This window comes from Brienomyrus brachyistius, chromosome 21, assembly GCF_023856365.1.
Source record: "Brienomyrus brachyistius isolate T26 chromosome 21, BBRACH_0.4, whole genome shotgun sequence".
Lineage (NCBI taxonomy): Eukaryota > Metazoa > Chordata > Actinopteri > Osteoglossiformes > Mormyridae > Brienomyrus > Brienomyrus brachyistius.
This window is the reverse complement of record NC_064553.1, coordinates 16460354-16476613: the sequence shown is the minus strand read 5'-3', so window position 1 is coordinate 16476613 and position 16260 is coordinate 16460354. Positions and strand designations below refer to the sequence as shown.

Sequence of the window (16260 nt, the reverse complement as noted above, 5' to 3'; positions counted from 1 at the left end):
TAAATCTGGCGCCAGGCTTCTCATGGGGGGGCGGATGTCGTGTCTTACATTAGCCCTTTAGACTAATCAGCTTTGAAGGCAGGCCCTTTTCGAATCAATAACGACTAGACAATTAACAACTCCCCGATTTAATTCGTGCATTAACGATGACATATTAACATTGGCGTCATTCTGTTTTGACAGTTAAACCTCATCTTCCTGATTATAACCATGTACAAAATGGTGAAGCACGCGTCTTCACTGAAACCCGACTCCAGCCGGTTGGAGAACATCAAGTAAGTGAAGTTACTGGCTTTCCACGACATGAAGTCATCTTTAACGAGATTATAACGTCTATCTGCCGCTAACCGCTTGGCCGTCGCGACGTCACTGCACTCCCAGCCAGACGCCCAGAATTAAGTTTTATTTAAGTTTTAATAACAAAGGTAAATGGAATAACAGCAGGGGCATGTTTCATTGCTCTATCCCACGCAGACCCACACCTCATCTCCCCTGTAAAATCAGCACAATTTGAAAAGTCCTTTTATTGATTATTTCATATTACACATCCTGGGTCTATTAAAAAATTCTTTTCTGTGAGAATTTGGAGGAATGTTTTCAATACAATGTCTAGTATTCTTTCTACTACTGTGTGCTCATTGATTACTTTTTTCTGAAAACGGTATTGATTAGATATATAAACATATTTGGGGACTTCAGTATGGTGTGTGTTTTAATCTACTGCCTTTAAACAGTATTGCAGACCAGTTTTGCTAAGATGCACACCTCCACTTTCGTGACTACTGCTGTTCTTACTGCACTGCCTGGATTATTTGGGAGAGTCGACAGACCGATATCTTTGGACATCCGCATTTTATTGTTTTAATCTCTATGTTTACTCTGTTATGTGATCACCTCCATTTATATATCATGGTGTCATGTCTGTATAGTGCTTGCACTTTAATAATATATGCACACTTAATAATAATTCCCTTTTAGCAGTGAACAGATTTATATTCGAGAATCACAAGTCATAAAGGCCATCCCGTGAAGGAACTTGCTGTTGTACTTTTGAACAATGTACCTTAATTTATATCCACATATTAGTTAATGGGCAAGGGGTGTCTGGTGTCAAATAACCGTTTACGGTTGTGCCTCAATTGCCAAAGCTAATTATACAGCTGCATTAGCCAAATACAAAATGGTGTAATAACCATTGAGAAGCTTATCAGTCACACCAATAACATTGATGCTTATTGATTATCGATAAACTTGAACTGTTTCTTTTGAATCTATTTGTTACTGATTATGTGCTTCATTACCCACGCAGCCATAGCTACCCAACAGTGCCATCAGGCTTTCAGCCGCCTCTCAGCTTTATTTATATTGAAAATAAAGTTCTTAAAGTAGTTTGAGCCCATCTGCTGAAATGTAGCAAACAACCGGGAGCGACGGGGGTGTTTATTGGTGGAGCTGGCACTAAGTGACACCCAATCCCTTTTAGGGACGGCGAAGACATCTTCCTTACTCGTTACGGACAACGAAAGCAAACAAACAAGAGAACGAGCAATTTGAAATAAATGAGCTATTCATTTAAACATGCAATTTCCCGCACCATCTCGAAAGAGTCAGAGGGGGCGCGTTTCCCCCCTCCGGTTACTCGGAATGGGTGTGCCGCCCCCCTCCCACTAGGGATGAGAACCATCTGCTGTATTCGGAGTAACTGTCCTGCTTGGTGGTGATTTAAAAGCAGAAGCTATCGGTGGGATTTACTCAAGCGTCGGGGTCTTAAACTCCCTAGTTGTGGTGGAGGGGGTTTGAGGGGGTGTAACAAGTTGCATGCTGTGGACACAGGCGGAGGCTAATCTCCAGCATCTTTCTCCCTCCTTCCCTCCCTCCCTTCTGCCTTTTTTTTTAACCCACACCAGTAATTACCGTGTTTGTGATGGCTACTATAATGCAGATTTGCCCGGGTAAGCACTACCTTGTATCAATGTGACATCTTTTTGTTTGGGAATCCCAGAATAATTTAATTTTCTGTTCTACAAGCGTGACTGAATTTTACTCACCCCTCACACTAAAGTTTTCGAGAAGAACCTAGCCATTAAACAGATCTGTAATTAAATTAATGAGCAAAAATTATTCGTGTCATTAAATCGATGGGAAATTATAAGTTCCATTTGATTTGCTTTGGAATCTTAATTACGTTCATTACTCATTTTCCGCCATTGTTTTTCATTTTATCCCAACGTCTAACGTACCATTTGTTCTTCTTTATCTAATTTGTGTTTCCTCTCCTGCTTCTCCTCCTTTCTAGCTATGCAGATAAAAAGTCATTTATCAAGTTAGAACATTACCGAGGGCCTGAGTTTTTCCACTCTTTCATTTTAATCCTCATCTTTCAACATTATTCCCTCATTTCATTTCAATTCCAGCATACAGTGACATCCACTGGGCACCTCGAATGTCTTTGGACTTCATTTGATTGGCGGAAATAATTAATAAGAGGCAGTTTGTTTAGCATCCGTGCCCACCTGTTCTTACTATATGTGTGTTTGTGCTTTGGCGTTGCATGCAGTTACGTGCTTCATCTTGTCCTTGTCGTTTAGAGAAACAGATAAAATGTCCTTTAAAACCGGCAAAGGTCTTGTAACTTCTCAGGGTCCCCAGGCTGACCTGCCGTCGGCCCCCAGTTCGAGTCGGAGCCATCGTCGTGTTGTGTGGCTAAGGGATTAGCTAATTAGCACTCTTAGTGTTTTCCTAGACATGTGAGTCATCTCTGCCCCGGAACATGTGGCTGTTTTGTGACGGATTTGTTTGTCTCTCGTCTTCAGATCCTGGGTCCTGGGAGCCTTCGCTTTGCTTTGCCTGCTGGGATTGACATGGTCCTTTGGTCTCTTCTTTATGAATGAGTCTTCCATCGTCATGGCGTATCTCTTCACGATATTCAACACTTTACAAGGAATGTTCATCTTCATCTTCCACTGTCTTCTCCAGAAGAAGGTGAGTAGGAGATGGACCTTACTGATGCTTTCGAGGGTTGTTTTGTTTTTACGGGGGGTCTCCTTTAATAGTGAAAAGCAGCAGAATTAAATACTTTCTGGTAGCTATTTGTGACTGGATTTCTACACCTTTTTTGTCACATGTTAGCGATTGTTTCCCGAGCGTGCCGATGTTTTCAGTGCGTAGCATGAACTACGGCTAATCTCATGCCATGGTAACCCCGATTGTCTGCTTGTGCAGGTGCGTAAGGAGTACAGCAAGTGTCTGCGTCAGTCGTACTGCTGTGGGGGCCTGCCGGCCGAGAGCTCGCACAGCTCGGCGAAGACGTCCACCACGAGGGCCAGCACGCGCTACTCCTCCGCGACGCAGGTACCCGGAACGAACGACGTGCGCTGCGCGGAGATGGCTAGCCACGTCACGTGTCTGCAGTGCGCGTTCTGTCTGCTCTGCGCTTTTCCCTGTCATCTGTGGTATCGCCATTAGCTCGGTGATACCGCCATTAAGTCAGATAAAGGAGGGGTGAGCTGATAGGCTGATCCTGGACTATTAGGGTTATTTGGCGGCATTTTTCTATGATGCAGGAGATAGAATCCGTGTTGTACATGGTGTGTTTCACCAAGATGTAACAGAATACTGCAGTCTACAAAGATTTAGCTCACTTAAGCTTAACTTACAGTTAATTACAAAGCCCTGTCTGTGTTATGGTGACATTCTGCTAAGGGTTCCCACTCTCCATCCTGTGGGGTCTCGAAGACCGGCAAGCTGAGGCACCAGTAGGGTGACCACCTAATCCATATCAGTATGGACACAGGTTTTACAAACTACTTTAAAATTGAAATGCTCCTGTGCTTGGCTAAATTGGTTGGTTCATTTCGTGCTTTGACTGGTTTGCTTCCTGGATTGAAAGTTGTTTCACAGTAACATGACTGACCAGACAGCACTCAGCAAGAATGCAAAGCCTAAGTGAAATCTGGGTCCTTTTAATTGATATGGTTGAAATCGTAGTTTACAATCCCTGTTGTGGCTCATAGTGGCTCACCCTAAACACGAGAAGATGTGACATCCAGGGCTGCCTCTGTACATAATGATGCATGGGCACCGAAATGTCAAAACGGGGAAGACCCAATGCCTTCTCTCTGCTCTTATTGGCCAGAGCCGTATCAGGAGGATGTGGAATGACACCGTCAGGAAGCAATCAGAATCCTCGTTCATGTCAGGTGACATCAACAGCAGCTCAACTCTTAACCAAGGTAAGCTCTTTATTTTGTTTCTGACTGAATATTACTTGTTTGCAGCTGAATAATAATAATAATAATAATAATAATAAACATTATAATGTTGTGATGATGTAGAAATTCAACCATAATTATGTTGTTAAAAAGGATCTCACATTTTGAGATCTAGTAAGATGAAGGAGTTATGTCTAAATAATGGGGAAAAATATATTTATTTCATTTAATTGGTCAGCCCTTTAGGAAACACTAGGTAACCCAAGGCAAAGTCCATTTTAATAACATTATATGAAATTAAATACACTTTGATCGACGGGAAGATGACAGAATGCTGACAGGACCAATTTGTAGGGGTGTTAAATAAAAACTGTTCACTTAATATGAGAATGCACTCAGACTGTAAGCGTGTGGGCAGGACTTCAGGGATTGTTCCCTTTCTCCTCCGGCTTTGATATCCTAAAATGGATATATTTAGATTTTATTCCAAACAATGAGATCCAATATGACTGGAACCAGCGGAGAACTGATCCTTGTGATCAGGCAATAATGAGGTTCTTCTCTGTGGAAGGCAATTATGAATCCTATACATTCGGCCACAAGGCACAACTGGGAGAGGTTAGCACAGACCTCCTCCGAGTTACGGGGTCGATGTGGCTCTGCGTTCCCCTTCAGCTGCCTCTCGTGTGTTTATCCACGCGTAATTGCACGTCTTAAACGACTTGTATACTGTCGGGTCGCACTGGCCGGAACCCGATTGAAATCAACAGGCCTCGGTCAGAGATGTCCGTTGTATTTAAGGCGCTAGAGGTCTGTGATGTGAGCCCACTGCAGATGTTGTGAAAATTTTCTGTCTGTACCACTGTTCCAGGGATGACCAGCAATTACCTACTAACTAATCCCCTTCTGCGGCCCCACGGCACTAACAACCCGTATAACACCCTGCTCGCTGAAACGGCTGTGTGTAACACCCCCCCGGCTGCCGGCTTTGCCTCCTCAGGTGTGCATATCTACCCCTTTACAGCCTTGCTCTCCCTAATCCTCTTCATCATCTCCCCCAGTCCATCATCGCATCAGCAGCAGACAGATCGCATCCCATCGCCATGTTTACCTTTCCTTGGGTCACATGACTAACCCTCGGGGTCTATGGACCCATTGGCACTCGTTACATCGTACAAACATTTATTATTATTATTATTATTATTATTATTATTATTAGCAGAGAACATAATGTCTGTGGAAGTAGTTTCGTAAAGCTTAAGGGAATGTGCTGACTTCTTCCTCTTGATGGCTCTGAAGTTTTCAAGTTTTGATATTATTTACGAGTTAATGGGTATTGAGATTCCTGAAAGTGTTTTTTTTATGCTAAAGATTATAAATGACAGACATTATTTGCTCCGTGGGGCATTTCCACAGCAACATCCCGGCACAAACAAAACTTAATGCATTTTTAATAGAGTCGGTTTGTTTTAAAATGAGGCGCGCTAAGAAGATAAGTCGTACGGCTAAGTTTTAGCGTTATGCAAGACGTGAAAGTTAAATACACACAAAATCAGTGTCAGCCATCCGGGAGGTTCCTGAGTATTTATTTTTAGTCTTTCTGTTAAGCCACCTGACTTCCGTGTATTTTGGAAGACTTTTAGGAAAAATACTTATGGAGAGAGGTGCAGTCAGTGTGGAAGCAAGCCTCCACTCAGCCATCAGCATCACTGGTTTCTTGTTCAAAATTTCCATCTTGTCCATTTATATAAAAATAGATTAAATCCTTCACGATAAAATACAAATTAATTTTCTATGTAATGGAATGTTTCTATTAAATGTAACTGATTTTAAGTTAAACTTATTTGTTCAAACTTGTCTATTTAAATAAAAATAGATTAAATTCTGTATGGTGAAATCCAGAATATTTGTTTTCCTGCATGACACAATGTTACTATTTCATGTTTTCACAAATTTTAAATTGAATTTGCAACAATATTTGGAAACGAAAGCATCGCCTTGTTTTATTGAGACCCTGGTGATCAGAGGGACTGCCGCATGACTTGAGGAATGTCGCATCTCAAATTTTAGCAAAGCACATTTACGACGGGGCCGGTACGCGCTGATTAGAATAATCCGCAAACAGAAATAAATCCTTTAGTGTATGCTTCGGAGAATATTTCGAAGAACACTGTTGGTCAGAGGGTAAAAAGTACTAACCTGTAAAGCAGCAAGACATGGGACTGTTTAGATAGCTTTTCTAAATTATTTTAGTGCTTTAATGTATATTTAATATGCCTTGCATTGAACTCCACAGAATTGGAGGCAAGGAGTGAATCTCATACCAGCAGCTTCAGTTTCGGCGCGTTTGCTTCTCCCTCCTTTGTAGATAAAGTTGATTTTACAGGAAACTGTAAACAAAATGCCGTCATCCCACACAGCACTGATTGTTGGGTCTTTTTATCATTTATTCTTTTGAAATCTGTGGCCATTCATTTTGCCTCATATTGTCATGTCTGTCTTTCTTTTGTGAAGCATGTTTGTCTTCTGACAATAGAGATTAAAATCCCTTATCTGAAACAACGGCATGTCGACATAAACTGCCCCTATATTCGAGCACAGGATGCCCCCATCCGTGTTACTTTATCGCTGCCCCATATCTCTTGCAGGAATTTCACTTATCGCTCTCTTTTCGTCAGACTGAGTCAGCCGTCTGATACTCCTTCGCTCATCTGCCCTCCTCCTCACCCCCCCCCCCCCCCCCCCCCAACGATCATGTTAAAAATTTCACTGCTTCCAGTTTTGATGACGCATGCTCGCAGAAACCTGACCGCTCGTCCCAGGTCGCGGCTGTCACTGGGGGTGGGCCGTGGCCGTTTGCGCTGCTCCCCCGTGGCCTCCGCGGCGCCCCAAATGCTCACTGTCGCCACGGAGATGTTGAGATTTGCTTGTCCTTTTGGCAATGATCCATCGCGTTATAATAAATCGCTGCACTTCTTTTTGTACATCAGCTACCCGTAGGTAGCCAGGGCAGGCAGACATGATGTGACTGGTACAAAGTGAGTCATCCCACCTGCTCTGTCTTGCTGTCAGCCGCCTTGTGGACCCCTGTCGTGAGAGAGATGCCTGTCCGTGTTAAACATCGCTCTCTTTTCCATCCCCATTGATATCTTCCCACTTTTCAGTTCTCTCCTTCTTCACCACCACCGCCTCTCCAGAAGGTTTTTTCATTTCAGTCTCGTAACCATGCTAGCTTGCGAGTTTGTGCCTCATGTGTATCTTTTTCCTTTTTTTGTATTTGTCTTGTGGAGTATTTGATAAACAGATCTTTGTGCATTTTAATACTGTTTAGGACAAATACCCACATTTCTTTTAGAAGAACGTGAGCAAAGGATGAATTCGGGGGTAGAGAGATGCTCCCCAGGAGTGTGTGAAACGTACAGGGTGTCAGCAAAGCAAAAGCATGTCGAAGCTCCAGAGAGTGCAGCTGAGTGCCCCGGTAGCTTTGAGATCATTTTGGTAGGTTGTGTTTTTATAGCTGTGATCATTTGTTGAGCATGTTAGCTCGTTTTAACGCTATAATGATTTGTTTTGCTTCTATGAGCCTTTGACCATTTCATTCAGACATATTCTGACATTGTGGATTAGGAAATCAAAGGCCCTCTTATGTCCTGAACAGTATTAAGTCTTTTTTGTTACTTGTTTGATAGGTGCAATCTAACGGGAGCTTCCCTTGTGTGCTCCCCTCGCAGGACATTCGATGAACAACACCAGGGACACGAGCACAATGGACACGCTGCCCCTGAATGGCAATTTCAACAACAGCTACTCGCTTCGCAACGGTGACTACGGTAACGGCGTGCAGGCTGTGGAGTGCGGCCTGGGCCTGGACGACGCCGCCTTTGAGAAGATGATCATCTCCAAGTTGGTGCACAACAACCTCAGGTCTTGTGGCAAGAGTCAGAATGTAGAGAGTGCCCCGCCCAAATTGGCCCTAGGGGGTGCCGGCGGGGACGACGGCACCGGCGGCATCCTCGACGACTGCTCGTCCCTCGTCCATGGGGACAAGATCGGCCTGGAGCTGCTACACAAGGAGCTGGAGGCTCCACTCCTCCCCCAGCGGACTCACTCGCTCCTATGCCACCCGCAGAAAACAGTAAAGACGGAGGGTGCCGAAACCTATGCCTCACAGCTCCCGGCCAAGGCCGAGGACGTCCCCCAGTCCCCGAACAGAGACTCCCTGTACGCCAGCCTCCCCAATCTCAGAGACTCACCCTACCCTGAGGATGGCCCTGACACACAGGACGACGTCTCCCCCGCCAAGGGGAGCGAGAACGATGATGCTTATTACAAGAGCATGCCCAACCTAGGAGACGGACTACAACCTCAGGTGTATTACCATATCAGCAGTGGTAATAGTAATGGGTATATCATCCCCATTAACGATGAAAGCTGCGTCTCAGAAGGAGAGGTCAAAGAAGGACAAATGCAGTTGGTCACGAGTCTTTGAGTACCGACAGATGAGTGAATCTCCATCAATGACCTCGCATCGGACATCCGCTCTGGCCCACCAGTCCTGGAAGGCACGACGTGTATATAGAGCGAGACTTCCCATTTCTTTCAGTTGACCCCATCTCCCATGCCGACCATAGATGTTTTGTGATTCGTTTCCCTTCTTCTTCCAAGACCATCTGACCGCGTGTTTGAACATAGCGAGGACACTACAGAGAGACACACTAGCGTATCCATGGCTGCCGGCCTTCGCGTAGAATGTATGGAAGCGTCAGTGGTGACGCCAAGTCTCGTATTAAATACGAGTCGAGCTCTGGGACCAGGGTCCGTTCGAGGGTACGACATCCCTATTCCTGTGAACGTTATGCGATCAGGAACGCCGGATTCGGAAGGCTGGCGCCAGAGTCCTGTCGCGGTGAAGAATGATGACCACTAGCAATCGAGCCACAAGCCTTATATTTTCTCAATGTTGTCAAAAGTAACGGCTGATGGAAAAAATATATTTTGTTGTATCGCTAGTGTACAATCGAAATTTGTGACAACCGTAAATGTAATTTTCATTGAAATTTTAAAATTTGAAGAAACTATTGTGTAAAGGTTGCACATATGTTATAGAATGTGTTTTATTCTTCTTACAATTCAGTAACTGTAGTACGTTTGACGAAATATATATTAAAGATGCCGCAGAGAGGTACAGGCCATTTATTACCCATCTCCCCGCTTGTGAAACAGTGTTTTGCGCTCACATAAATTATGAATTTTGTCCAGAAAAGAAACAAAAACAAAAAAAAAGAAAAATATTTGTATTTCACATTGCCAAAAAATGTACATACTGTATGATGGTTTAATGGAAAGGAAGCAGCTCTTTTCATCTGACAGACCATGCCTTCCACACTTGGATAATTATGTAATTTATTTTACCACAAGTACTTGATAGAAGAAATGTAAACCAAGGCACTTAATGCCAGTTACTGACATCCGTTTGATTTTTATCCAGCTGCATGGGTTCGGCAATTATTTATAGACTTTGAAGGTTGAGAAAGGAGGCGGGGCTTATTTCAGCACTGTACGTTTACTTTATTCTTTTGTATAATTAAAGAGCCCATTACTAGAAAATGATGTAAATTCAACATTGTTTAATATTAAATAAATGTGAGGTTCTTTTTTTCATGTTCTTGTTATTATCTGTCTTCCTTAAATTTTATACAGGGGGGGGGGCGTGAGGGTATAGTTACAATAAGGAAAATCAGTAATTATGAAAATCTCAGCGCTGTGGCGCGGTAAGCAAGGGCTGTTTCCGGCACGGTCCTCAAAGTTTAGCTGACTTTACCAATTTCACTCGTTACTCCCTGTAGGTTAAGTCTCTAAAAATTGCACAGGAACCATTTTTTGCACAGTGGTCTGTTCTGTCCGAACCACAGAGCACCAAATGGTACTGTCATCTGCTTAGTTTGCAACTAGCTTTCCCAATCCTTTGTTTACATCGCATCGAGTCCCAAAGGCTGTTCCCCTGCGTATTTTTTTAGCGTGTCATAATAATAATAATCCTTAAGGGCAGGTCCTGTAATAGCCCTTGACTGTAAAGCAGTTTGCTCAGGGACTTGGAGAGATCGCTGTCATGGCGAGGTCTCGCCTTCGGCCCACTCTGGATGGGGCGTATTCAGATCGTGGGGCTGTGTCTAGCGCTACCTGATAGCATGACGGGAGACAGCCCTCCCGCTGAGGGACCCGCCATGGAAACCGCGCCATCATCAACCTCTGCCGTCTCCTGGCGGGACACGGCTGTCACGGGGAACCGGCAGCCTCGCCTGTGACGGGCACCGCGCGGGAGACCCTCTATCTGTCATTGCCGTAATTAATGAATATTTGCATTTCTGTTCTGCTTCTTTTTGTCGACCCCGGGAGAGCGCGGGTTTGAGGGGCAAGTCCCGTGGAATGAGCCGGAATTCCCGTGGAAGCCGATCTTAAATCACAAGGGCAAAGACTTGAAAACAGCCTAATGCTGAGAGTCGGGCAGCTTAATGTTAAGAGAAAAAAAGGGCTCGATCCGTGCTGGAAAAGCGTTCTTTCATTTTGCAGCTTGTTTGAAAGGAGCGACGTCTTTTGATGTTTCAGCCGAACAAATTGTCCCCTCTGTTGGGTGGGGGGGGGGGGGGGGGGGTGTTTGTTTATATAAACTGACCGCGGCCTCCCTTGCCTTTGCAGTGGGGAGATTGTCAGATGTATGAATGGGGATTTGTCGAACTGGGAATGGGAACATCGTATGACAGTCGTTATTCTATGTAATCGCACCAACTGTAAATCACCTTCATGCAATCGTCGAATAGGACACATATACCTGTATAGTCTGCCTACATCGCATTTATAATCGATTACAGGCAGGCGTGCTGTGTATGTCTGTGTACGCCTGCGAAGTGCAACTACACAGAGGATTAAAGTGGAGGGAAAAGGTGCAAGCTAATGGATTTCACAAACAAATAATTTGTTGCAGTGTGCTCCCCCTCAGTGTGGAAAGGATATATAATACATTTCATAGAGATGAGATATTCATGTTGAAGCCAGGAGGACGCAGACAGCTAATAGCTATTTGAAGATTACCATCTCTTCCTTGCCCCCGTCAGAAATGTTCTTCCACACGAATGTTCACTCGGCTTCCACCTCCACCCCCGCTGCTGTCTATATACTGAAGACCACCGACACTCCCACAGAGGCCCGGATTTGAAGGTCAGTTTGTTTTCTCGATAAACTGCGAAAGCTGCTATCGCCACCGAGCCACGTGCTCTGATTCTGCTTTCCAAACGCACCCGGCCTTCCCAGAATCGGTGAGCCAGGGCCGCTGCCGTCTGAGCGGCAGGAGAAAGGTCTTTCTTTTGCGCACCGTTAGCTTAGAAGTAGGCCAGGAGCCGTGGGGCTGAGAGTAGCGTCGCTGGCGGTGAGCGAGGGGGGCGTCTCTCTGAGAGACACACTCTGACTTTTTATTAGCCTTCGCCTTAAGCCCATGAGACACTTCTCGATTTCACCTACGTGGGCATGACAGAGGAGTTCTTCACACGTCAGTTACGTTGCGATATGCGTGGATGAATGCCTACCCGCTAGCAGGCTAAACACTGACTAATAGCTTGCAGCAAATAGCCAAAACCTGTCAAAAATCATTGCGTTAGGTCAGGGGCATGCTACGTAAATGACAGGTAGCACGGAGTTCGAAGAAACACAAAGATCCCGCTAATGATGGACTCATATAGGTTAAGGCTAATGGCATAAATATTGACATGTGCTTACATAAGTCAGTTTTTTGCTGTCGAGCTGGAATGTGCAAAAGGACTTCATTTGCATGAAATGTGTGGAAGGACGAGGTTTGCTAACACTCTGAAAGCGACCACACAGAGAGAGACACCCCCGTCTCGCTGGCATCGTGGGTCCTTGCCAAACCGGTTCATAATTATAAGGAAAGTAGAGGATGATAATTATATTCTGGATATTACTCACATTAAGTTGATCTTCACATCGTATGAAGATGTTTTTACAGGCTAATAACAGGATTCGCAATTCTACTGGAGGAGACAAAAAATGTTTCAGCAACTCAAAGAGCTTTTCGCTAATATTTTCTTAACAGAGATTTCAAAACAATATTTGCATTGTAAACATGTTTGGTGCGGTCTCCCGAAACATAAATCAGTCCTTTGAAGGGGATTCTGTCCGCTGCAGGAGATTAGTCCCTGTAAGGGCTTTTAATAAATGCGAGGAGTTTGTGGAAATCTGCCAAATGAAAGGTGGAATGGAACAGCTCGCTGATGGTTATATCAAACTATTGTTCATGCTTTTTCAGGATTTGTAAGCCTTCAGAGAAGAACCTGACACCAGCAAGTGTCGACATCATTCAATTCTATTAAAACTGGGGAGGATTAAATATGTTACAGACAAAAAACCCCTGAAATCAAGCCAAGCTTCAGTTCCGCGTAGGTCTCCCAGCCGAAAGGAAAGCAAAGGCCTGGTGAAACACAGCAGTTTGAGTTTCTGTCCTCACTTGGGTGTCAGAGAGAAGCTAAACCTTTTAAAAGGACAAACGGAGTAACACGGCTCGGCGTAAGAGATGAGTTACGCTGGCTTCGCCTCCCAATGTCAGAGGCGCCCCGAACACACGGCTTAAGGCCCGAAGCCCGAAAGCAGACCTACAGCCACCTCCCATCAGCCGAAAACATGTCAACGAACCTCAGAGTAACCTCTTTCCCATGGTACCCCCCCCCAGTAATGTAGTGTTAGCAAAGTTTATATACCCATTGGTCAAGGGTTTATATATCTACAACCTTATTTTACAAGGATCTCATACGGGAAGCGCGGAGAGGGTTTGCAGGCTTTTTAGGTTACTGTGAAAAAGGGGGGGTCGGTCTCTGGAGGCAGAGTCAGGTGACTGTGGTTGTTTGTGTTGATTCTCCTCAGCTGTCCCTCGTTCATCATTAAAGATCTACTACGAAGAGATTCGCTCCTTCTCTCTCTCTCTCGCCCTCCGGTTAATCCTGGCCAGACTCCTGCACCCCTTTTAACTGTCGTTCCCGGTTATTTGCCACGACGCAGGGAGCAGGCTGCCGGGAGTAATTGTTGATTAAGAAACGTGTTGCGGTCGATTTCTTTCCCCGCTAATCGTTCGGTGGGGACCACGAGGGGGGGAGGAGCTGAGGCCGCTGGCTGCGGATGGGTGTGCAGGGATTAATAAGGGCCTGACTTAATTATTTCAGCAGTCTGCTTCGTTTTTGGGGAACAGGCAGGAGCGTCTCCCGCTATCTCTGTCCCCCCCCCCCCCCCCCCCCCCCCACTGTTACAGCATCGTTTTGGCTCTGGATTCGTTTGCGAAGGAAGGAATATTACGTCTAACGTGCTACCAATCGGCAAAGTGGCATCTGGCAGTGAGACAGCCGAGGGGCCCAGAGGGAGGGGGCCACTAGTTTTTTGACAAAGGATTATGGGTAGAGGCCCCAGCAGTACAGGGAGCAGTTCCAAAGTATGGATGGAACCTGGCTTCTGCTAACAGTTTTGTTTTGCCTTTTTGTATTTTGTTTCATTTTCGTTTTGTTTTGTTTTGTACTGGGGGAACCTTAGAAAGCTACTGGCCCTGATTTTCTTGCACCTTTGTCGTCTGCACCCCGAGTTTGTGGAGTGGAGGGGTGCCTGTCACATTTTCTCATTGCTAAGCTTAGGGTGAGAGAAATTTTCTTTGTGTATGCGTGTGTGTGTGTGTGTGTGTGTGTGTGTATGTGTGTGTGTGTGTGTGTGTGTCCCCTGAAAGCCACAGCATCGGGGCTGGGGTCTACATCTGAGGGATGGCGAGACTCATTTGTGCTGTGCTGTCATGGGGCGAAAATAAACTGTACTTACTCGTCTCCTGCAAGAAGCACCTGGGGATTAAGTTACCTGCGTTTTGGGGTTGCGTGGGTCTCGTGGCCCCCGACTGTGCCATCGGAGTGCTGACATTAATATTAAACAGTTCATATAAGGTATAAAAAGCCAGCCTCCCCCAGGAAAAGAGAAGCACCAGCAGACCTTTCTAGAATCTCAAGACCCCCTAGGTGCAGAGCTCTTCATATGTAAATGATCACTTACGAGTGACCACAAATGTGATATAATTAAGTCATTAATCCACAATTACGATTGTAAATTAATGATTAAGCTGAATCTAAGAAGGCTGTCAGAGACATAGGAGATTAAACGGAAGGTTGGAACAATAGGAATATCACCATATGAGTGGTTCATGTAATATAATGTTCTGAAAGAAATATTGTCATTTAACAGATTACGTTAAAATGAAAGGAGTGTCCGTGCTGAATTGTTCAGCCCCGTGAAAAGCCTGACCTCAGGTCCACTTTGATTAACGGATTAAGACTGTACGTTGCCTTTTTCCAGTAAAAGTGATAACATCAAGGTAATTCCCATAGTTAGGCCCAATTAATGATCGATACCTTTTAATTCATTTCGACGATATGATTTCATTCAGGCTTAAGAGGTCGCTGACGTTAATCCACTCGCAGTTTTAATAACATTTTACGGAATATTTTTAACGTAACACAGCCCTTTGTCTTCACCTGTAAAGAAATATTTTATTGCGTACCATGATATTAAACAAATGAGACATGTATTTGAGAGGCAGGACATCAGCGGTGACATTGATGTGAATTCTGACGGAGGTGTGGTACCAACGCACTACAATTCGCCAGCCCCATCGGGTAACTTAACACCTGTATGATTGTGTGCCTGTTTACCTCATTCACTGGGTGTCTGTTAGGGGAAATGCAGCTCCCTGTACTTACATATTCTGCTGTTATACACAGTATGTACAGTGTCTCCCCTTGTGTGTAAAGCACAGATGCTTTTGTCCATTATAAAGGTTTGGTTTTTGGCTGTGAGTCAAAAGAAAAATCAAAACTCGATTTACGCCTCACAGCATTCCTCCACCCATATTTTAACCGCTTAAACAGTGAAGGTCATGGGCGGGTTGGGTGGGGGGGGGGGGTGGCCGATCACCAGCAGCACATGGCGCAATAAAACTTAATTGCACATGTTTGGAAACCCACCCGACACGGGGAGAACATGTGAACTCCACAGCTACCCAGCACTGGAGGTGTCAGGCTACAATGTTATCCTCTGAGCCACCTTTGTACGCTTTGAATCTATGAAAAATAATCCACATGACCGGCTGCTGGGTCACCTTGCTGTAAACCAAACCAGCGTTCTCTGGATTAGCTTTAAAACGGCATTGTTCCCCTCTTCCTGTTCCTAGTTGTGAAGCCCTGTCACTTGTGTTAGCTTTCACGTTAAGGGTGACATTGTGGAAGTATGTGGCCTCGAGCTCTACAGGATCCCTGCCATCCATCCATCCATCCATCCATCCATCTAGGGACGGACTGGCAACAAAAACCATCCTAAGAATTTGTTGTCAAGCAGCCCAAATCTCATATCTTGCTGCCAACCAGGGGCGGGGGGCAGGGTCCTGACCCGGGGGATCGCCTCTTGGCATATGTCAGTGTTTCCCAGCCGGCTCCTTGGGAGTCCCAGACAGTCCACATTTTTGCTCCCTCTCATCCCCCTGCCAGACAGTCCATGTTTTTGCTCCCTCCCAGCTCCCTGCCAGACAGTCCACATTTTTGTTCCGTCTCAGTTCCCTACTGGGAAGTTCGGGAATTTTCCCAGTGGGCTGCTCTTGTGAGAGCTAGTCCTTCCTTTTCAATACCTGCAGTACATATATGTGCTTCACAACCCGGTCCTCAGGCACCCCAAGACAGTCCACATTTTTGCTCCCTAGTGCTACAACTAGTACAATTCCTGTTACTATTGTTACCAGGTTAAATGCGGAGTAATGCCTGCTTTACTCTGCATAGTCACCAGATAACTGCATTCATTTTTACCAACAATAAGCAGGTTTTGCGAAGAGCACGCTCTGTCATGACAGAAGGTCATATTCTGTTTCCATTACCAAGTCCTGACAGCATTCTCGACTTCTTCATTGGGCGTGTAGCGATTTCCACAAAAGGTCTTCTTCCAATATTGGAAAAAGATGTAAGTTGCAGGG

General features: G+C 45.0%; 1 protein-coding gene across 14 annotated transcripts in view; it reads left to right on the top strand.

Annotated features, from left to right (window-relative positions):
• The window catches only part of LOC125716703 (adhesion G protein-coupled receptor L2-like), a 167773-nt gene extending 157901 nt beyond the window's left edge, over positions 1 to 9872 (top strand). For 4 of the 14 annotated variants that reach the window (XM_048989314.1, XM_048989315.1, XM_048989313.1 and 1 more), the window contains 6 exons: positions 184 to 275; positions 2814 to 2982; positions 3223 to 3351; positions 4136 to 4232; positions 5083 to 5211; positions 7943 to 9872. In XM_048989314.1, the coding sequence (XP_048845271.1) occupies positions 184 to 275; positions 2814 to 2982; positions 3223 to 3351; positions 4136 to 4232; positions 5083 to 5211; positions 7943 to 8700 (1374 nt within the window). In that variant the 3' untranslated portion in view covers positions 8701 to 9872. Of the gene's footprint in view, positions 1 to 183; positions 276 to 1907; positions 1953 to 2813; positions 2983 to 3222; positions 3352 to 4135; positions 4233 to 5082; positions 5212 to 7201; positions 7250 to 7542; positions 7710 to 7900 lie in introns of all 14 variants that reach the window. The other 10 variants (XM_048989317.1, XM_048989318.1, XM_048989327.1 and 7 more) reach the window with 9 other exon arrangements.
• Positions 9873 to 16260: the final 6388 nt, after the last annotated feature.